This window comes from Phalacrocorax carbo, chromosome 5 (genome assembly GCF_963921805.1).
Source record: "Phalacrocorax carbo chromosome 5, bPhaCar2.1, whole genome shotgun sequence".
Taxonomy (NCBI): Eukaryota; Metazoa; Chordata; class Aves; order Suliformes; family Phalacrocoracidae; genus Phalacrocorax; species Phalacrocorax carbo.
The window spans coordinates 44,579,379-44,602,354 of record NC_087517.1 but is presented as its reverse complement, the minus strand read 5'-3'; the positions used below and the strand labels follow the sequence as shown (position 1 = coordinate 44,602,354).

The following is a 22,976-nucleotide window of genomic DNA, read 5'->3' as shown; positions in this document are numbered from 1 at the left end:
CTGAGACTAGTGAGGAAGAGATAGTTGCTTCATACTCCCGAAGTTTATCAATCACCTCTGCCACTGTTGGTGTCTCGTTCTCCCTCCAGGGAGGGAGGACGCATTACTGCCAATGCGTTTGCATACGAGGATGGTGTGCTTCATACAAGATTCTGCCACATGGGTCATGTGCACTCGGCTTCATCTGGATCTTTGGATGACTGTTGATCGTCCAGGCCACCATAAATCACCTCAAGCACGGCGACTTCCCTCTGGTACTGGATACCTTTTCTCCATTGTCATCCATTTTCCTAGGCAATATACAATATCTTTCTTGAAGGGATACCTTTCTTTCACACCTGCCAGGAGTTGCTTCCAGAGGCTGAAGGCCCCCTTCCCTAGATAGGGATCCCAGTTGTTTGGCTTCCTTCCCCTCTAATTCCAGGCTACTGGCCCCATTATCCCAGCATTGGAGCAGCCAGGTGGCAATGTGATCACCTGAATGATGGCGGAAATCTTTTTGCATATCTTGCAGCTCACTCAAGGATAGCGATTGTGTCGTTTCCATTTCTTGTATTAGTTCTTCCTCTTCCTCCCCCTCTCCTTGTGATGGCCTGCTCTTCCATCATTCTCTTTCTAAATGAGCTGACTTTCTCTTCCAAGATTTCTTGTGTATAGAAGCGACTGATACTAGCATGGGCTCATCCTCTGATTCAGCTGCAATGCTTGTCACTGGGGCTGGAGCAACCGCAGTGTCTATTGTGGGTGTCTGAGCGGCCGCAGGGTCTGTTGTGGCGGTTTGAGTGGCTGCAGTGCTTCCTGCTTGCCTTGTCCTTTTAGATCCAGAGGCCTTCTCTTCCCCTTGCGGGTACTGAATAGTGTTAAACGGGGCTCAATAGGAAAAGTTGTTGTCATGAAAGAGGAGGCATTACAGAAGATGGTAGCTAAGGCGCCATTCTGTATTTCCTCCATAAAAAAACCTCTCAGAGCAGGAAGAGGTATAATTGCTAATTGTATCCCTGAGGTGGTACCCAACATACAGTAATGGCTTGAATACCAACTTCAAATACCAAATAAAACTCAAGGCCAGTGTTTTAAAAACAACTCTCCCAGGCAAAACATCTCTAATCACTGCAGAGCACAGCAGACCACAAAAACCAATGCCAATCTTTAACAGACACAGCAAATACAACAGCATGGTGCAGATTGGATAAATTAACATTGAGAACAGAGTCTATGCTGTGACCAGCAACTGTTATTCTCAAACCCCTCATGCCCCACGTTGGGTGCCAAAAACAACTGTTGCGGTGCAGCCCCAGTCGACAACTAAACACCACGCAGCTGCTCGCTCACTCCCCCCACCCCTGTGGGACGGGGAAAGAATCGGAAGAGCAAAAGCAAAAATACTTGTGGGTTGAGATAACAACAGTTTAATAATTAAAATAATAACGATGATGATGATATAGTAAAAAGGAAAAGGGAAAAAAACCCAAACAAAACCACAGATGATACAACCGCTCACCACCTGCTGACCGATGCTGCCCATCCCCGAGCGTGATTGCTGCCTGCCTCCCCCAGCCAGCTCCTCCCAGTTAACATACTGGGCATGATGTTACATGATATGGAATATCCCTTTGGCCAGTTTGAATCCACTCTCTTAGCTGTGCCCCCTCACCTCCTGGCTTCTTGTACACCTGGCAGAGCATGGGAAGCTAGAAGAGTCCTTGACTAGTACAAGCACTACCCAGCAGCAACCAAAACATCTGTGTGTTATCAACATTGTTTTCATACTAAGTCCAAAGCACAGAACTGTGCCAGCTGCCGTGAAGAAAATGAACTCCATCCCAGCTAAAACCATGACACTTACCTTCTGAATAACCACATGCCTGAGTCAATGCATGACAGTGTGCCAGCATGGAAGCATGAGATACAGTAATGCCCACTGTACTGCCCTCTTTACTTGTTTTGTACTGAAAAGAGAAAGTTTATACAAGCATTATATTAACAACAATATCTAAAAAATTTACAGTAGTGAACTGAAAGGATATTTTATTATAAAAACGAAGAAAACTTTTTTGAAAAAATAAAAAGCTACCAGAAAAAATGCATTTATGTTCAGAGAATACGCTAATATCGCACGAAATCTAACTGTTTCTCTACTCCAATTAAATGAATTGTCCCAGGGATCCCAAAATGCCATTTATCCCCAACCTTCAATCTGACTCAGCACAACCACTCAAAATGACAGTTTGCCTAGCAACCTCGAGGAAAACATTCTTGTTCCACAGTTAAAAATACTGATTTCTTTTATTACATCAAGGGATTAAAGGAAGAAAACATGCTGTGACATAAACTACAATACAGTAACTTTATGTTAGGCATATTATACTGGCTCACCTCAATATAAGCGATCTCAGCACTGGCATCCCGTACTTGTGGATGCCAGTCCTTAGTTGGTTTTGCCAGATGCTTTCCATCAATCACAAACCAAATGAGACGAGGCCAGCCTTCAAAGAAAAAGAAAAGTTAATGTCATTACAGTTCCAAAAATCATGTTTTTTTCCTAGTATTTAGAGACAACAACAGGAGGCAAACAAAAGCTGCAGGAAGAAGCAGCACTAAATACTGTCTTGACAATGAAGAAATTTCTTTTCTATATGTAAGCTAGAAGCATGTAAGCAAACCCAGAGATTGTTATTTAATAGCAGCAATGGATATACCCACTCTTTATCCTATAAAGAAATTTGAATAGCTTAAAAACATACCTTTGAATGTAACCACCTCGCCAGTCTGAGCTTTAGGAAGGCCTTTTTGACAGGCATCCGTGGTTAAAGCTAGAGTTACTCCACAGCTGCCCAAAAGAAATCCAATCTGCTGGCTGCCAGCATCCTACAGAGAAACCACATTATAGCAAACTTGCAAAAAATGAAGCTTTAGTACAGTTTACTCTACCTTTTCCATGTTTAGAAAATATTAAGCCAATTTGTATCACAGGGAAAAAAAAACCCTTCTACCCCATAAGACCTTTTATGGAAGACAAAAGACCGAAGTCTATGCTCAAAAGGCTTAGTTTTGCTTAATGCCAACTAAATTAGATTTGGCAGTAGATCTGGCACACTATGGTAAAGTAGTGTCAAAAGCAGTGATTGTGTATTCCTCTCCAACCCAACAGGGATGTTTATAAGTTCTGGTAAAACAGAGAGCTGGTCTGATGCTCTTTCAGTCCTGAGGCACTGAAGCCTGTAGCTCTACAGCTCTTCTCTAATGATCTCAAAGTGTGTGGGATTGTACTGATATTTCCAGTAACTACGGTGTCTCTACCTGCCTGCTCTCTCATTACTCAGCATGAGAGCTGAAAAGACAGCATTTCTGTGTTATATTTTGAAAAATACTTTCTCACATCTTTTAAAAAAGGAATTTAAATTATTTCTACAGTTACATATCCTAAAATAGTTAACTTATTAGCTTCATACTATTCTCCCCCTTTCCTAACTAAATATTGAACACTTTCCAAGCATATAGTGTGCACTGCGTAGCTCAGCTGATGCACCATACTGCTTTCCAAAGTGCAGGCTCTGAGGGGTCCCACATGAGGACTATAGGATTTAGACACCCACCCACTTTATTTATGAAACCATAAAAACGTTGAAAGTATTTACCTACCTTTCTTGTTAGTGGAACTTCTATTGGGACAGGAATAAGTTCTGCCAGGAGACATCCATAAAATGCCACCATAAACATAACTGGATCACTATTAGGAAATACGAGAGCTACCTACGAAAATACATTAAAACAACAAATGTTTTTGTCATCTTGGAGGGGGGGGGGAAGGGGGGGAGCGGCGTGGGACTTTTTAATTTGTAGGAAAAAAAATCTTCACAATGTTCAGGTTCATATTTAAACTAGGAACAGGAATACTAAATATTGTGACAATATACTATTACATGTCACAGTATTACAGGGCTTTCTTTAGCTAAAGCTGTCTTCACTATTTTATCCATAGAGACCATTCCAAACAGAAGCCTACCCGATCTCCAGGCTTCAACAGTGGTTCATTCTTAGTGGTTATCTTATTTAGCAGGGTATACGCTAACTTCAAGCTTCGACTCCACAGCTTGCCTAAAGAAAAAAAGACAATACAGAAATTAAAAAATAGAGACTAAAATTGTAACACTTAATTGGCAAATCTCAGTGCCATATACATGCACTAGGCAAACTGGTTGTCTTATACAGGCAGGGTCTTAACAGGGTCAACAGGCACAGGAGCAAGTAATTGGGGAAAAGCAAACATTGCTGTCGTGAAAGCAATGCCCCCTCACAAACCTACTGTTTCCTCCAGTGTTTCAGTGCATGTGCACGCACACACACGCATGTAGTCTGGTTGATGTAACTTAACTGCATTTCCAAAAGGCACTTCACAAGACCCCTTCCTAAGGGCTCTTAGAGGAACCAATCTGCTTGGGATAAAAAGAAAAACCCTAAAATGGACAAAAAATTAACTGAAATTTGAGAAACAAAGGGTAGGAATAAATGTCTGGCTCTCTGAAATGGTACTTCAGTGCTCAGTAGTGTTCTACACAGCTTTCACTAATCCAGAACAAAAAATTGTTCCAAGCTATTAAATACAACAATCTAACTACTTATTTGACACATTATAAATATCAATTTTTAATTCATAGCCTAAAAGAAAAAAAAAAAAAAGACTACCTTTGAACCTTTGATAAAAAAAGCTCTTTATGAAATACTGAGCAACAGCAAAACCCTTCCACCATAAACAGTAAATCAAAGCAAGAAACCCCCAAAGAAGCATGCCATGGCAAACAGCATGCACCTGGAATTTGGCTTTCTAGTACAGGGTCCTTATTATGGACTGACATCCACACTCAATTCCTTCAGACCATGTAGTAACCATCAGTTATTTTGTGTTTGTCAGTCTCAAACTTCAACAGTTTTTTTTTCTGTGTAATTTCCAGTTATATAATAACAAGTTACACAGGACTCAAGTCCATCAAATGTTCTGGAAAGAACTGGCCATTTAGTGCAGTTGGCAGAGAGTCCAAGTACAATTTATAGCTTGGATTCTTTTTAGTTTTCCTTTTCCATTTTTTTAAAAATGTAAAACTAAACATGATATTCTAAAGAATTCTCAAAGCTCCATTGAAAAGTAATGAAACTAATGCAGCTGCTCAGTTACATTCCCTGTAAGCATACTTCATCTGTAAGAATTCAAACAAGAAATTTTAATGTTCTAACATACTATACAATGAAATGCTGCAGTTAACTGTCCCAGGGGACACGATTATCTTCCAGAGGAAAAAAAATGTAATTATGTAATACTTCCAAGTTCATTGATACAGGCAAGTTTCAATTCTTACAATAACATCCTTAGTATGCTCCTGAAGTACACATCTTCTCTATAAAGATATGCAAGAACATGATAAAATTTAATATCTACTCTGGGAATCCGAAGGGTGCATTATTTGTCACCTGTTTCTTCCTTCTATTTTACATCAGGCCATTTTTAGTGTTCTCCTGAGCAAAAAACCCACAACTGTGTGAAATCTACAGTCACTTGTAAAGAATCAATACCATATACATTTTCCCTTCATTAACTTTCTTCAAAATGTTTTCCATACACAATGAATTCATAACTTGCATTCAAATAGCAATCTTAAAATATATGTCGTGAGCACAGTCAGTCCCTCTTCAGGAGAGCAAACTGTTCCTTCCACAATGAAAGCCCAATTCTTTCTTACAGTTATCACCAACACCTACCGTAGGTAAGCGTATAAATTGCTTTCCCAGTCGTATCCAATGCTGTCAGACAAGGGGCTTTTGGCTGGGTAGCTCCCCAGCGCTGCAGGGCAGCCAGCAGAGAAGGTGGCCAGTTGGTTACCACACCTAAGGGCTCGCCTTTAAGTACATTCATTTGATTTCCTTCAGGCTTTGGTTGATTTGGGTCAGGCTGTTGCACTAAAACCAGAGCACAGTAAAATGACAAATGTCAAGCCTTACAAAATGTGCAAGTGACACTTAATAAACTATTCTACAAACTGTTGTCACCCTCCTTTTCCTCACAGCTATCATTACTTCTCCTCTGCTTTATGATGATGCTATACAATCTGCTGGCTTCACAAAAAGTAATTACCGTCACTTTGGAGTTCTGATTTCACATTACTCAAATGACCTGGCCATAGCAACAGAATTTGAACCTCTAGTTCACTCCTTTACTTCAGAAAGAAGATATTTTCTGCTGTTTGTTCTGCACATCTATTTAAATGAAAGCCTATACCAAATCAAGAAGCATATACCAAATCAGAAAGAATTGCTTCAGTGACAATAGGACATTTATTTTACTGCAGCAAATTTTCAACAGGTGATAAAGAATGATGCTATGCTTCTTTAATTAAAAAAAAAAAAGTAATATTAAATACTCCTGGTATTGATCATCTACAGTTAAAACTGTACCACTCACAGAATGTTTTGATTTCTGGATCATCTCTCTCAGCTGTGGAACACTGCAGGGTTTGTATGCCATTTGCTGAGTAGCCTGCTGTTAAAATCCTGCCCCAAGCTGCTCAAGAAGGTGAAGTATCTTGTTCTTAGTTAGCAAAACACAGCCATAGTTGGATTTAGCTAACACTCAATCTATGCAATAACTAAAATTAACAGTTCAAAGTGATGCGCTCTGCTCTCCACAATGACATATGTCCACCTCAACGGAAGTTTGCCTGAAAAATCTTCAGCAAAAGGCTAGAACTGCAATCACTTCATACCTTAAAGTATCAAGCAAACAGTACAGACAACCTAGTAGCAGCTGCTCAAAAATGTCACAGAGAACAAAATTTTCATTTAATCTTTAAAACTAAGAGAACAGAACAAAAATAATCCTCCAAAATTAGCTGATGCAGCTGGTTTTAAAGGCTATTTATTGCTAGCAACTTCTACATTTGTTAGAGATGCTTTTCTTTCTCTCTCATACAAAGAATATAGTGGCTTTTAGCTAAGCAGTTCTGCAGAGCATGTACAACCACTATCCTTTCATGTAGTGCACAGTCAGGACATATTGCATACTGCACTCAACGCATTTAGTTCCTTTGAACCTCTAAAATAATGAAAGTTTCTGGATTTGAAGAGGAGGATATTAACATGCATGTAAACAATATTACCCTAATAAATTCCAGTTACCAGCAAGTACTTTCTGCATCTAACTATATTTGGGCACTGAGCAACTACAAAGCAGCTTTTCAGAGCAGGACGCAGGGGCACTTGTAGACAAGCAGCTGAAGGCGAGCAGCCAGAGAGGCCGTGGAATCTCCATGTTTGGAGATGCTCAGGACTGGACCAGACACAGCTCTGAGCAGCCTAATCTAGTCAGACCTGCTTTGAACAGGAGGTTGGTCAGAGGCTTCCAGAGGTCCACTGCACCATCAGTTACACTGAGGCTACGCCCTGACATACTCCAAAGACTATCCCCTATAAATTCGCTGATTACCACTGGGCAACAGTTTCGAATCTCTGAGGCAAAAAGTGATGGTGGGACCATCACCAAACATGACAATTTCTGGATGCCCCAATGAAGTTCTTGACAAAGATGCGAATACAATTTCTCCAAATATCTGTAAATCACTATCTAGTCCAAACTGGGCTGAATCAGAAGAGTTTCCAAAGAAAGGGAGGAGGGCAGAGAACAAGTACACTGAGTAGGAATGTTGATTTGAAGATTATGTTACACTTGTGATAGCATATGACCCTTCTCTCTCCAGTGAAACAACTCCACCTTGATTTGTGTTCTGTTGGGAAGAGAAAAAGAAAACACTTGCTAAGACGTATCAGTTCTTTCATGAACCGCTTACACAGAGTGAAAAATGTATTCGAAAGAATATTAACCTTCTAGGAGTTCTTCAAAATCATCAACAAAAAACTCTTTCAAAGGTGGGCGCTTTGGTCTTTTCAAGGTATTTAGAAGCTGCTGGATTTTAGAGGACACTCTGCTATTCACTGGTACACCTGCCAAACAGAAAATATTTATTACTTACCACGTATTAATAAACATACACTAAAACATATGCTGCCACATTGCTGACAAGATCACTCTAAGCTCAGCTTTCAGGGGGAAGAGTTATTCAAGATGAGCAGCTTGTTTGGAAAAAAAGCTGCTTTAATCAGTAACAGTTTCAACCCTGGATTTTTTTTTCTAAAACAATACTGTTCCCTGGCTACCTGGCTCATGCATATACTTTGTCACACTAATTTAGCTTTTCAAACTGTGGACTCCTTCATGAGATTCCAATACAAACCTGAAGAACGTTCTTTTCTTCAAGAGTCTAAGTATTTGTTACATCTTAACATTTATTCAGTTCTGAAAGTCTGAGAACGCTTGGAAAAAATTAATCTTTCAATATTTTACAGGTATAGCAAAAACAACACAACACATTTTGAATACTGATTTTCATCTGTATATGTGATATATTTATTTTAGTATAAATGTGTATGTTTATTTATATTTATTGAAATTTAAACCTCTGAGGCAATATAAAATTGAAATGTGAGACTACAGGGCTTACACTGCCTTTTACTATAGAAATAGAGAAATGGGGACATGGCTTCCACCAGCAGAACATGGGAAATGCAATACAGTTTCCTCTCCTGTGGTAGACTGACAGGTACACCATATTACTACAAAGCTTTGGAGGGGGCAAGCACATAGCACATGATGGGTGTCAAGCTCTGTTATGCATTTGCTTATCCAGAAAAGGGGACATAGATTGAAAGGTAGGAGGTTTATAATATAGTCACCATCTGCAGTTTCCAAAATGCTGCTGTTGTAGCTTCTGGGAACTCCTTGTACTAATGCTACCTGCGGACGCTCATGATGTAAATGCTCCACCAGGCCAGTGGTGACATCTGGAGGTGCAGAGTGGTTATCTGTAGAAACAGAAGACAGACATGGGAGCTCATCAGTCATCTTAAGAATCAATACATCCAAAATTGCTTCTTATAGCGCTTTTGCTGTTTTCTCATGTGTTTTTAACAAAACTCTGATTTCTCTAATCAAACCGTAACTAAAATATTCTAGATACAGGGGGAATCCTGAAAGGAACTGCAGTGTCTCTCCAGGGTGGAGAGGAGCTATTCCAACTTCCAAAGGGATCCAAACAAATTCTTAAAAATAAAGAGAGTGGTGTGTCACTCCATCACTTTGAGGTGAAAGCAAGGAGATTCATCATGAGTAAACAGCACAGGTCTACAAAGAAAGTCTGTCTCATCTCTCAGAAGAAATACAGGCACCCAAAGTCTCACCACAAAACTGGAATGACTAATCTGAGTCCCATAGGAAGAGAAAGGGATGAAACTATAAAGTTTAAAAGAAGGGAACTTTTGCCCGGGAAGCTTTTATAACATAAAGCATTTATCTATGTTCTGCAGGCTATAAGAGGAAGACTTTGGCTGAGAAACACAGATTAAGATTTAAGGTGGCAAAGACAGTGCACTTAGCTCTGAACACATCTTGAGGGTGGACACGGAGAGATCAGAGACTCCCTCAGAGGAAAGTAACTGCTGATTTAAAAAACTGGGACCTGCAGTTTTTAAGACCAGTCATGGTTTTCCTTTAGCAGCTTTTCTTAACACCTGTTTTTAACAGTCTCACAACGACACTGTAGGTAAATGCTTCCTGTTTATGTTGTGCTACAGACACAGTATACTCTTCACTGGGGCATCTATCAATGAGAACAGCTGGAATGCCTGTAGCACTCAAAAATCCTGTGGTGTAGTTGTCAACACACCCACACACTGCTCACAATAGATAAATTTAGCACAGGGTTTTCTGAGGCATGAGGTGGTCATTTGTGGCCAGACACGACACACTGTTCATTTTAATGGTGCGTGCTACAAGCAATAAATACCTACATTTTATTTTTTTTTAAAATAATGTATATTTACATAGGGAAAGCAGGGCATTTCTCAAATCCTCACATACTCAACAGGAACTTGAGAACCACCTTGTAACAACCTTGAGACAAAAGCCTGCTTTGCTTGGAACTGCACCACTTTTCTGCACTTCAGAACAATGCTTAGGAAATACTGCGATTCCAAAATTGTGACCTAGATTATGGAATGGTTTTTAATGGAATCACAGGTTAGAAAATGGCAGTATCCAGGAGAAGCATTCAAACAAGACAAAACAAGAATTGGAAGCCTGAGATATTAAGGATCCTAATGAGTAAAAATAGGAGTGCAAGAGGAAAGAGCTTAAGAACATGCTGCTGCCCTGTGCTGGAGGAACTGCTTGGGGTCACACAGCTCTGCAGTGATACCCCTCTTGAATGACCTCAGCATGCCACAAATCCTGAAGAAAACTCAAAACATAGGGAGATCTAGGCACTGCTGTGAAATACATCTATTACCCCACCCATTTTGATGAAGGAATTAGCACTAAGATAACAAGTGCTCATAGCTCTGTTCAGATTTCCAGAGCTGACATACAAGACACCAGTACAGCTCTAAGCACCAGAAGAAAAAAATAAATCCATTCCCATACTTTCCAATGGTCATGCACTGAAATGCAACACTTCAGAAAAGTCCCTACCTAGCAGGAAGTTGGCTTAGACCTAGGGTTGGCTGTGTATCATTGTTTTGTCTCTAGGAAACCACCCAAACAAAATGGACATTTAAAAGAAGTTTATTAAATTGCATTGGAACAATAAAACAAAAAAGAGCACACCAACCCAGCCAGAACACAAAACAGCATCCACAAGCCACTACTTTATTGAAGAGGAAATGCAAGAATAAACTCCTTGAAATTGTTTCTAACACACTTCACTCTCCCAACTCCAGTAAAACTGCTTACAGAGCCACAGCAGTTCAAAACACCTATTCTTATAACCCTGCTTCCCATTAAGAAAAGGAATTGTATTTCTAAGTCTTTCAATAAACAGTGTATCAAATATTATGATAACCTATTTTCCCAGTTACTCTGCAAGACCCAAGTTGGGAAATACTCTACAGTTGTGATGGCGACCTTGAAGAAAACACCAAGACACACTGCTGGCCTTATTAATTTTAAAGATAATATTACACTAAAAGAAAAAAAGCCCCCCAAAAAACATGTAGATTTTGTCCTTGCTTTTATAGGTGAAAGACAAACTGCTTAAAAATCATGCATATTATTATCTGACTTTATTAAATACTGTAACTCCGCACTTCCTACACTGCCGTGCTTGGGAATTTAGTACAATCTCATCATTAGAAATGCAAGCTGGAGAAGATGAGCTGCAAGGGAACAATCTGCTAAATTTAAATTCTCCAACATATCAAAAATGTGAATAGTTACTCAGTACGTAGACAAAATACAAAATACTTCAGTAAGGCATGGTATTTAAAATATGTAAGATGCCTTTTATATTGCTGATGTCAGCACATTAGCTGAGAAAATAAACAAACTCTTTGTTTATGCTCTAGGACAAATCAAAGGGGTCCTTTGTGAAAATATACTAGTATTTATCGATAACCAAAAATCTTTGCAATGTAAGAACTGAGTAAGTTTTCATATTCTTGTGAGCAAGACTACAGACAAACTTGCTGATGAATTATTTGAACATGAAGAACGTCACAACTGAATTTTTATTGGCCATGCATGAACGTAACCAAGCTAGAAAGGAACACTGATGGAATATGGCAAGCATTTCAGAAATGAGGATAATTATTCTTATACAAAAGGACATTTAATTTTTTGTGAAAGGCACTGGAAGTTTTAAATTTCTGAATATTTTTAGTAGGTCAGCTCTTAATGATCCCTGAGCTTCCTTCCTGATAGATACTATAATTGCACATTTATTTCCCATTAATGACATTTCAAATACTCCACTGCAAGCAGTCCAACATTTAGCTACTTAAATGCTGGACTTTGAACTGTTAAGAATACCTTGATTTTGCATACGATTTTGATGATTAAATAGTCCTGATAGATAGGTCTTAAGAAGCTAGCTGTGAAATTTCATATGTATTTTTATGGCCTGAGATATCAGACATAACAGGATGCTGTTACATTTTATGTATCTTGTAAGTTTTTACAGCTGTATTAAGAATTTAATCAATCACACAATTACGGCTAACCTTCCAAGTTTATTTGTTAATTTCAGTGAGTTAAACAGATTCCTATAAATCCATAATGTGAAATTCAGAATGCCCTTAAAACAAGGCATAGGCATATTCCATCTTTCTTACATCCACTAAGTAAAAAAAAAACATAATTGCAAATTTCTTATTATAATTGAGCTTGGAAATGGGAAAGTGAAAATTTAGATTTCTTTAAAGGCAGTAAGATGGGTATGCTTTGTACAAACAGGAAAAAATTTACTAGCAATAAAGCCACAAAAGTGGCACATCTTCCTACGTTTATGAAGCACTGATGAAATGCAGAAAAATGAACAAAGACAAATGCTGCCCATAACTTCGTGAGACAAAAACCAACCCCAACATTTCAGCATGCAGGAACTTTCTAAGGCAACAGCACTAAGCAGGCTTGAGGAAAAATGTTTTGCCTTGCAAAGGCTTAGATATCAGAATTCCTCTCTGTACGTATATTCCACAATAGAGAGATCACCATACAGAGGAGGGAGCTAAAGCAAGCAGATACACAGAGAAGCCTTCCCAGACTCTGACAATTAAAGGGCCTTCCAGAACATAAAGCAAGCTACTATCTCTTTTCATCTCAGCTTCACTTGCAGAAAACTGTCTGCACTGTGAAAACTGGGATGTCAATCATGGCAAAATGAGTCAATCCCTGTTTCTGTCAGCACCTAAGCCACACAGAAGATCCAGAGGATCCTCTTTTGGAGAGCCTTTAGCTTGTTCATACTCCTTTCCCTGTTTCATAACATGCTTAAGGAATCTGAAGAAGTAAAACTTCCGGTCTCAAACTACAAGCATTGGTTGTATTTTGAAGCACATAGCTACTATAAACCAAGGTGGATGCCCCAAACTCAGTATAAGGCAGAAGGATCTCAGGGGGCAAACCAGCAAAGAATGGAGAATCAATCCTCTCATGAATAGCTGCCTCATGCCCAAGAGAACTGTTAATTGTTTGTATCACCTAAACAGAGAAGGCTACAGGATACATGATTTCAAGAAAATTTGAACGTAACAGCTAGACCAGCTAAATGATGAGGTATTTGTGCCTTAAATTATCATGCTGGTTGACACCTCCAAGCATACAGAAGCCTGTATACTCAGTTTAAATCTAAAGCATTTCAATGTATTTTCCTCATCTGATCTAACTTGTTCTCTGTAATAAATTAGAAAAAAAACTGTTTATAGTGTATGCAAGCATACAGTCAAAAGATAAATGAGAAGTCAGGTAAACAGAGCACCAGAATTGCCAAAACCTGAAACGTCCAGGAACAATATACGTGATGCCTGTTGCATACTACTAGAAGCACAAGAACTTCATGCTGTAGCCCATAGGTGAAATACAAACATCATTCTTCATTTCATTTTTCTGAACTACTTTGGGGAAAAAAATATTTGAAATACAAAGTTATTGTTTCTCCTCTAGGTCCCTTCCCATCATTTAACAGTAGTGCAGCCCTGTTGCACATATATAAATCCACTTTTATCCATCTTTACTACAGTGTACAAAACATTGTAAAAATTATTTCCATGGTGGAAGAGACTGCCTTTCTCCCTCCCTGCCAAATCTTCCAAAAGCACGAGACTAGTGCCCTGCATTTTGCGACAAAAAAAGTAACCTGAAGTTCTGGATCTTCAGTGTTACCGAGATTGAGACAAAACTCGTATTCACATTTTCGCTTACCAGTACTTCTAAATTTTCACTCTAGTTTCACACTAAAGTACTATTCGTGACCTAAATTTTAATTAAAAGGGAAAAAAAAATAATCACATTTCAGCTTGAAATCCAGCTTTGTCAGTACCTCTGATTTCGTAACTTCCCAAAAGATTCTGGTCTGGTTTTCTAGTCGCTTGGACAATTACCAACTGAGTCACCTTTGAAATACATAACTTAATGTTATCTAGGGTAAATACATGCAGATCAGAAAGCATGCACCAAAAATATGATCCTGTTGAAATTCTGCTTTTGAACGCAGTAAAATTGAACCTTAGTTTCTTGATAAATCAAGCATTTTACCAAGAAGAATGCATGTTCAGATCTCATGAACAACTGGTTTGCCTTAAATTAAATACACATATCTCATACATACCTGGTCAGTGGATTGTACATTTTAAGGCTATTTATAGATATCCTCTGGCAAAGACTTTTGTGTTTAGGACTGTTTTGGGATTTTTAATTTTATTTCATTCCAACCACACAGGCAGTTCTTTACTGACCTAGCTGGGTGTGTGCCATGAGATCTGCAAGCACAGTGGCAGCAGCGGTGGCAGTAGCAGTATTGGAAGCAGCAGCAGGTTTCCCTCCTGGATGAGATGAGGTGGAAGATGCAGAGGATGAGGTGGAGGAGCCCTGAATAACCCGGTTAAGCCAGGGCTCTACGTTGGAATGGCTCTGGAACGGAGTGGAGGTGATCCGCCCTTGCCGACGTAACGAACCCTCATCTTCTGATGCTGACGATGTGTCTGTGATTAAAATAACGATGACAGGCATGTAATGTGGGAATGACCCAACAGACAGGAACATGAAGTTTTTCCATGTTCTTCACGTAGCAATCTCATGTGCTACATGAGATGCATGTATTAAGCAAATGGTATATTCACATGCACATATTCTGCTCATTGACATTTTTTAGGTTAATGCAACAATTTCCACACATTATAGCTAGAACACACTTGAAGCCAAGTTTCATTTACCTCCTGTATTTGGAATGATGTTAAAAAACGCTTCTACCTAAAGTACCTAGCACATTCACTAACCATTCTTAGTGAGGATACCACACTTATTCCACTGAAGGAATATTTCTATTCGGAACAGGTAAACTGGATCTCATGCCACCTGAACAAATTCTGTTACTTTCTTTGTTAGGTGTGTTTATTTGGGGGGTGGGTGGATTCTTCACTTTTCAATTATTTTGACAATTTTTTTGAGAACTAATTACTAAAAAAAGAGCACAGTGCTATGAAGTTCAATGAAAGAGTAATGTCATTAATCTAAGAATAATTAAAATACATTGCAAAGCATGTATTTTAACCATATAAACTGATATTAACAAGCACTACATAGAAATACTTGGTAAAGCATCTTTTCATTCTAGATATATATTTATTGCTGTTAGAAGTCTGATAAAAGGCTCATATTTTAATTACCATTCAGTTATTTACAACTTTTCAGCAGTTTCCCTTTGGCACTCAATTCTTCCATATTTATTATCCACTCAATAACAAATAAAAAGGACTTTCTAAATATCAAGAAAATACATCTCTATTGATTTCGAGTGAAAAATAGAAGCTTTTGTTACAGAAAAAGAATCTTGCCTTCCTAAAGAGACTGCTGTATTTTAAAGACTTGATCCTCTGTGAGCCTCCCACTCCTGCCTCTCCCCCAGATAATTAAAGGAAAGCTCCTAAGACAATGCATTGATGTGAACTTCATCAGTATACGGGCAAGTCAGTTTGTGAAGAGCGGTTTGACATCACACATAATGGCCAGACCAATTAAGAAGTCTGCAGGAGCTGAAAAACAGCTTCTGAAAAAGATAGGGTGTTCATTACTGTATTCTAAAGTCTTTTCCAGACATGGAAATCCTGGGTGATAGTGCAACCTTATTCTGCAACCTTAATTTTGGCTTTTTTTTTTAAATCTTCTGAACACGAAACTGTTCAGCTACACACAATTCCATATAAATTGTGTTCAAGTCACATTAAAAATCGTTTCCTCATCTCTGGCAACAAATTTCAGTTACCAGGTGTTTAATTTTCTGCTTTTCAACAATAGCTTCAGAATAATTGCTTTTAAACAGTCTAAAACCACAAAAATCATAAATAATTTCATAAGAAAATTATGCCATTTAATTCAATGGCATTTCCAAAGTTATTATTACTTGACCATCAAACATGACAATTTTGAATTAAAATACATAAACAATTGATCTTTGAGTAGATACAGCTGCAGTGTATCATCATTCCTGCGTCCATGCCTTGTATGATATTTCTGGTCTACTGTCACGGCTGTAGTTTTTGGCTGCTGACTCCATGTGCTCCTGGAGAGGAGCCAAACCTTCCCCTTAGTTCTTGCAACCTTCCCTTTCTTTTAGGCAGAAAGCAAAAATAAACAATTCCAAGAATGTGAAACAAAACAGGATTACAAACAGTCAGGTTTTGAAAAAAAACATGCCCATGTTTGAGATCTACTGTCACTTCAGAGTAAGAAATAAAACTACAGAAAAACCAGGTTTCTCGTAGCATACATACTGATAGTATCTCCTTATCTAGATAAAAGTTTAATGACATCTCTCCAAAATTTCTAAGCTTTCAGATGTCTTACATAAGCCAAGTGGGAAGAAAGCTACTTTAAATGTAAAATATTAACTGTGTATAAAAATGAAGGATCTGTAGTGAAAACATTCTAATATCAAAACATAATTACAACAGAAAAGTAACATGGTAACATCAGTAACTAGCATCACAAGAGTTAATTAGTGGTTCTCGGTCTGCTGTGAGCAGAACACTATGTACTTGGCTTGCAGCTCTTCCTGGCTGGGAGCTGACCCAAGATAGCCACAGAAGCCACCACCCTTTGGACCAAATTTGCATTAAGACTGAAGCTCAAGTTCTGATCGTGTGAAATCCATATGGGAAGGATGAGAGACTCGATGCAGCGAAAGCAAAACTACATTAAAATTTTTAGAAGAATTATTGATGAAAGCAGTTACATTACTGCCTGTCAGGAGTTAGTTTTGAAATTAACATTGTGCCTAGAATGTGATGCTTCCTTCCTGGTGACTGATGGTAACTGTTTCTAACAAAATTTCAGTTATTAATAAAGCCTGGTTTTAATTGCATTAACTTCTGCCAATACAAGGATTTTAAGGCAGTGGTTTAATGGCTCAAGACAACAAAACTAGATGCTTCAGTGCTACTCAAGTTCTTTGCAATTTCAGATCTTTCCTGCTGAGCTAACTTTGCAAATAAATACAGGCCCACAAAAAGACAATTATTTCAGTGAATTGATATTTCTTCGCTTCAGTCTTTACTACTAAGACTGGCTCTCAGGCATCCCATCTCCCAGAGGTGAAAGAAGAAAGCTGGGGAAAGGAATACTTCCCCTTGGTTGAGGAGGATTTGGTTAGAGACCATTTAGAGGCAAACTGGATGCTCACAAATCCATGGGCCCCAAGGAATGCACCGATGAGTGCCGAGGGAGCTGGTGGATGCTGTTGCTAAGCCACTCTCCATTATCTTTGAAAAGTCATGGAGGACAGGAGTGGTGCCTGGGGACTGGAGGGTAGCCAATGACTGACAGTCAGTTTCACCTCCATCCCCCGAAAAGTGACGGAACGGTTCATTCTGGAGGTCACCTCCAGGCATGTAGAGGAAAAGGAGATTATCAGAAGCGGTGGTCATGTCATGCTTATCAGAAGTAATGATCAGTGAATCACGGATTCACCAACGTGAAATCATGCTTGACCAACCTGACACCCTTCTGTGATAGCATGACTGGCTGGGTAGATAAAGGGAGAGAAGTGGATGTTGTCTCTCTCGACTCCAGCAAGGCTTTGGACACTGTCTCCCACAACATACTCAGAGGCAAGCTAAGGGAGTGTGGGTTGGATGAGTGGACAGTGAGGTGGGTAGAGAACTGGCTCAACAACAGAACTCAGAGGGTCGTGATCAATGGAGCAGAGTCTGGATGGAGGCCTCTAACTAGTGGTGTTCCCCAGAGGTCCATGCTGGGTCCAGTCCTGTTCAACATACTTCATCAATTATCTGGACGAAAGGATAGAGTGTTCTGTCAGCAAGTTTGCTGACGATACAAAACTGGGAGGAGTGGCTGATACACCAGAAGGCTGTGCTGCCATCCAACGAGACCTGACAGGCTGGAGAGCTGGGCCAACAGGAACCTCATGAAATTCAACAAATGCAAGTGCAAGGTCCTGCACCTGGGGAGGAACAACCCCATGCACCGGTACAGGCTGGGGGTTGATCTGCTAGAAAGTGGCTCTGTTGAGAAGGACCTTGGAGTGCTGATGGACAACAAGGTGACCATGAGCCAACAATGTGCCCTTGTGGCCAAGGCGGCCAATGGTATCCTGGGATGCATTAAAAGGAGTGGGACCAGCAGCTGGTCAAGGGAGGTTATTCTCTCCCTCTACTCAGCCCTAGTGAGACCACATTTGGAGTACTGCGTCCAGTTCTGGGCTCCCCAGTTCAGGAAGGACAGGGAACTACTGGAGAAAGACCAGTGGAGAGCTACAAAAATAATCAGGGGACTGGAGCGTCTCCCTTATGAGGAAAGACTGGGAGACTTGGGTATGTTCAGCCTGAAGAAGAGAAGATTGAGAGGGGACCTTGTCAATACTTATAAATATCTAAAGGGTAGGCGTCAAGAGGACTCTTTTCAATAGTGCCCAATGACAGGACAAGCGGTAATGGGCACAGACCGGAATGCAGGAAGTTCCACCTGAATATGAGGAAAAACTTCCTTACTGTGAGGGTGACAGAGCATTGGAACTGGCTGCCCAAATAGGTTGTGGAACCTTCTCTGGAAATATTCAAAACCTGCCTGGACGCAGTCCTGTGCGCCCTGCTCTAGGTGTACCTGCTCAACCAGGGGAGTTGGACAAGATGATCTCCAGAGGACCCTTCCAACCCCTGCCATTCTGTGACATAGCTGAAGCAAGTCCTCAGAATATTTTTGAATGGCCCAATCTCTTATGATACAGAATTTCTCCAGTGGTCCATTCTCTTACAGAGGTAAAGGTATCTCATAACAAGTCACCTTCTTCAGAAGCAGCTTGACAGATCCCAGAGACACTTAACCCTTCTTTCAGAATCACAGGTTGGAAGTGACCTCACGGATCATCTAGTACAACCTTTCTAGGAAGAGCACAGTCTAGACAAGATGGCCCAGCACCCTGTCCAGGTGACTCTTAAAGGTGTCCAATGTGGCTGAGTCAACCACTTCCCTGGGGAGATTATTCCAATGGTTGACTGTCCTCACTGTGAAAAATTTCCCTCTCATGTCCAATCGGAATGTCCCCAAGAGCAACTTGTGTCCATTCCCCCTTGTCCTCTCCATGTGACTCCTTGTAAAAAGGGAGTCTCTATCTTCTTTGTAGCTGCCCCTTAAGTACTGGTACATGGTGAAGAGAACCCCTCTAAGCCTCCTTTTCTCAAGGCTGAATGAACCCAGCTCTCCCAGCCTATCCTCATATGGTAGGCTTCCGAGTCCTTTGATCATCTTGGTGGCCCTTCTCTGGACCCCTTCCACCCTGTCCACATCTTTTTTGTATAGCGGGGGCCAGAATTGTACGCAGAATATAATAGTTGGGGTGCTTCTGTATCCTGCTAAAGCCTAGTGCGAGTATAGTTGTCTTTTCTGCAACCCACTTGCACAGGCATGTTAGAAGGTGATGCTCTCTAGCAGCACAAACACACAAAAGTGCTCACACAAAGACGGGCAGATCCCATGGCCTCATCCTGCTCCCTCATCAGGCTGAGCAGTATGGAGGTCATACATACACACACACATGTACAAAGTGGATCCCTCCAGTGGCTGGTGTTGGACACTTAGTCCTGCCGAGTAGCAGTCCCTGGATGCCAATATCTCCAGTTGCTGGCACCTGGACATGCAAGCCCGAGGCTGCAGTCCCACTCCATTTGTTTGTATAGAATGACTGACTCAGCCACTCCATGCACGCAGAATGGAGTCCCTCACCCAGGAGAGGTATTAGAAACGGAGTATAACAGGAGAGTATGCATTGCAAGGTCAGGTGCAGGGCATGGCCAGGCAAGTGTATAATTTATACGCGAGCATCCCTTTTTATTCCCTTCCCTGCTATTTTTCCCACACTTGCTCCTCCTCAAATCATGTAAATCTACCCCTTTTCCCATCTGTAGCTCCACACCTCAACATGCCATAACAAGTCTCAGGCAGTCCCAAAATACTTTTGCCCTGCATCCCATAGAGTCCCATTCCCCTCCGTATCATCCCCCCTCAGTCTAGAAGATGCTCTAGTGCTGACTAATCTTGATGGGTTTCATGCCTGGGCAGGAGGGCTGAGGATCTCCAGGGACAGCCCTGGGAGTGGCCTGGACAGGGTGGCCCTTTTTCTGAGCTCTTCAGTTGAGTTCCCACCTGCCGTTGTTCCCTGTGCTCTTCTGAGCTTGTGGAGATGGCTCTGTGACAGGCTGATGGCTCCTGGGACAGGCCTGGGAGCACCTGGGGCAAGGTATTATTTGGGCTCCCCCACCTGCTACACTGTGCTCCTGCCAAGGTATGCCAGCTGGTAAGACCAGCTTTTATCAGATAACCTAACAGTTTACCAACAGCATCTCATTTTTTCCTTTATAGAGTCTCTCAACCCTCCCAAGACTTGGCTCCTTCAGAACGGCACACAGAGCCCTGACCTCAGGCAGAGTGGGCACAGCAGTAACCAGAGGGACACAGCTTCAAATCTGTCCCAAAGGTATTCAAAAGAGAATGATACTTTGGTTCCCTCAAAAAAGCTACAAGGAGATTCCTTTGAGTTTTAAATGCTAAGGTAGACAGGAACTCCTAGCTGTCCTCTGCCCTCAGCAGAGCTTCTGGGTGCCAGCTATTTTTTGTACACCAAATAATAGGCAGAACAGTGGCATGTTCTTTTCTTGTCGTGATAAACCTCACACCAAGGACACAGTGATTTGTCACACTAGGGGAATGAGAGAAAAGGAGAGAGTAATGCTATCTGAAATGCACTACTGACTGTTCTATCGGAGTTTATTTTGGAGAATGAGAAGGAATAGTGCTTCGAAGAGCTATAAACCGAAACCTCAGGACCTCTCTCCTGAGTATACAGATGGACACTATACAATAATTTTCTCCAGGATTGCACTTTAAGCAATTCACAACAACTTTCACATATGCAAACATGTATGCAAGAAAACTGAAGAGCACGATAACCACCCTGCTGCAACAGCTGCCCTGATGGGCTTCTGAGTATACAAGTACTAGAAGAATAAGATAATCAAAACCCATGATACCTTAACATATCTTATAGACAAAAACATAAGGGTTAAGAAAGACTACAGAAGCTGCTTATTATTTATTAACTAAGCAAATAACCAGAGAACCCACCAAACCAACACACAAAATGTGTGACTAGCAAAGAAAAGTGGAATTTCCTTTAAATGGGAAGAACAGAAAGAAGAACTATAGCCCAGGAAGCAAGAGAGCAGCATGGCAGACCTGCTCTTTTACAGAAGGGGGATAAGAAATAGAATTGATGGAGAAGGGCACTAGAGGTCAGTGTGCCTCTACTCCCGGGCCATATTAGAAAAGACAAGAGCACATAACTCAAAACTTAAGAGCTTAGGGAAATTCCTCTTCTTTGTATACAAGGCACTGGCCCCAAAACACTTGGCTTGCTAGTGCAACATGTTATCTGGAGAAAGATTTTCTTAACCTCTAGAGAATTCATTGTGAGACAACAAGATTACTCTTTTTCGCCTAAAAAAAAGTTTTTAAAATTTTCTGACCTAAATAATCTGAACAATTATAGCATACGACTTTCTGAATGTTTTCAATTGCTCACAGTTTAAACCATCTGATGAGTGTTCTGCAAGCTAATGCAGCAACTTAGTGCTTTGGCATTTACTTCAACTCTTAAAAAAAAAAGAATCTTATGTAACATGAAATAAGGTATTTACAGCTCTGACATGCTTGCCAAGATTATCTCCTTCCAAGCGAGACATTATGTAAGAGAAGATACTTAATGCATAAAGAGCAACTGCTCACTCTATTATTGCTTTCAAGTGTACCTTTAGCAGCTACAGTATCTCCAGATGAGACACTAAAAATCTTGAGGAAAGACATCAAAGAACAAATCCAACCAACACCTGATTATCAGGAAACACAGCCACGAATACAGACGAAGCTTAGTGCAACATACTTACAGTTGAGCAGAACAAAGCATATGCTCTTTGTATTTTACTATCACGTTCACCTGGCAAGATTTACATACGTTAACTCAATAGTACCTGGAGGTGTGTACGTTTCTACCAAAGAGTGCACAAGAACAGACCGTCTTTTTGAAGGCATGGGCATTTTTCTCTCTTTGTATTTTGCGAGTGCTGCTTGTACTGCTTCAGTGTGGACATCTATATAGAAAACAAACAAAAAGGTTAAGAGATTAAATTCAATCATTATTTCTTTCTAAAAACATAGAAAGCATCAATGCCATCTTTCACAGCTCAAATCCAAAGGCTGAATCACACATGATGGCCCTTATGGCTTTAGTCCTGTTTAGCCCAATTGCTTAGCTTGCAGAAAGGAGCAGGTTCGCATCTTTAGAGGCAGCAGCACCTCCTGGAGACCAGAAAGTTCCAAAGCTAAACTACAGTAACATGGAAAATACAATAACATGGTTTTCAATTCTGAAGCTGTGACAACTCTAATCAATTGTTTCTCCTTCAATGGTGTTTAGCAGGACTGAATAAATATGCCTGCCTCCCACTCGAATTCAGCTCAGAAGCAATGGTTTCAGAAGTTAAGGGAGGATCTAAGCAGGGTCAAGTTGATATATTTTCCTCACAAAATCAGCTTGAAAAGGCTTTTTGAGTATCATTTAGGAAGAACACCCTGAACAGCAATGCTGAAGTTACAGAATATCTAGCACATTAAATCATAGCTCAGAACTATTTTCATTTTGGGGGGAAATTTCAACACAGATAGTATAAATTGGCAACAGCACTGGACTCTTCATCCTTCAGAATCCACAATGGGAAAAGAACTGAAAAAGTATAACTTGAAATCTCACAAAAGAATGCAAGTGAAAAACAGAAAGAAGAGGCTAAATGTGTATAAAGAATTAGGGAAGAGACACAAA

The 22,976-nt window shown here is 40.3% G+C and overlaps 1 protein-coding gene across 9 annotated transcripts in view; it reads right to left on the bottom strand.

Moving 5' to 3' along the window:
- Window positions 1-22,976, bottom strand: part of DIP2A (disco interacting protein 2 homolog A) — a 131,455-nt gene that overhangs the window by 52,399 nt on the left and 56,080 nt on the right. For all 9 annotated transcript variants that reach the window (XM_064452255.1, XM_064452259.1, XM_064452256.1 and 6 more), the window contains 10 exons: window positions 22,129-22,248; window positions 14,329-14,574; window positions 8,779-8,907; window positions 7,870-7,989; window positions 5,755-5,952; window positions 4,007-4,098; window positions 3,643-3,753; window positions 2,745-2,868; window positions 2,377-2,486; window positions 1,847-1,949 (listed from right to left, as the gene is read on the bottom strand). In XM_064452255.1, the coding sequence (XP_064308325.1) occupies window positions 1,847-1,949; window positions 2,377-2,486; window positions 2,745-2,868; window positions 3,643-3,753; window positions 4,007-4,098; window positions 5,755-5,952; window positions 7,870-7,989; window positions 8,779-8,907; window positions 14,329-14,574; window positions 22,129-22,248 (1,353 nt within the window). The remainder of the gene's footprint in view (window positions 1-1,846; window positions 1,950-2,376; window positions 2,487-2,744; window positions 2,869-3,642; window positions 3,754-4,006; window positions 4,099-5,754; window positions 5,953-7,869; window positions 7,990-8,778; window positions 8,908-14,328; window positions 14,575-22,128; window positions 22,249-22,976) is intronic.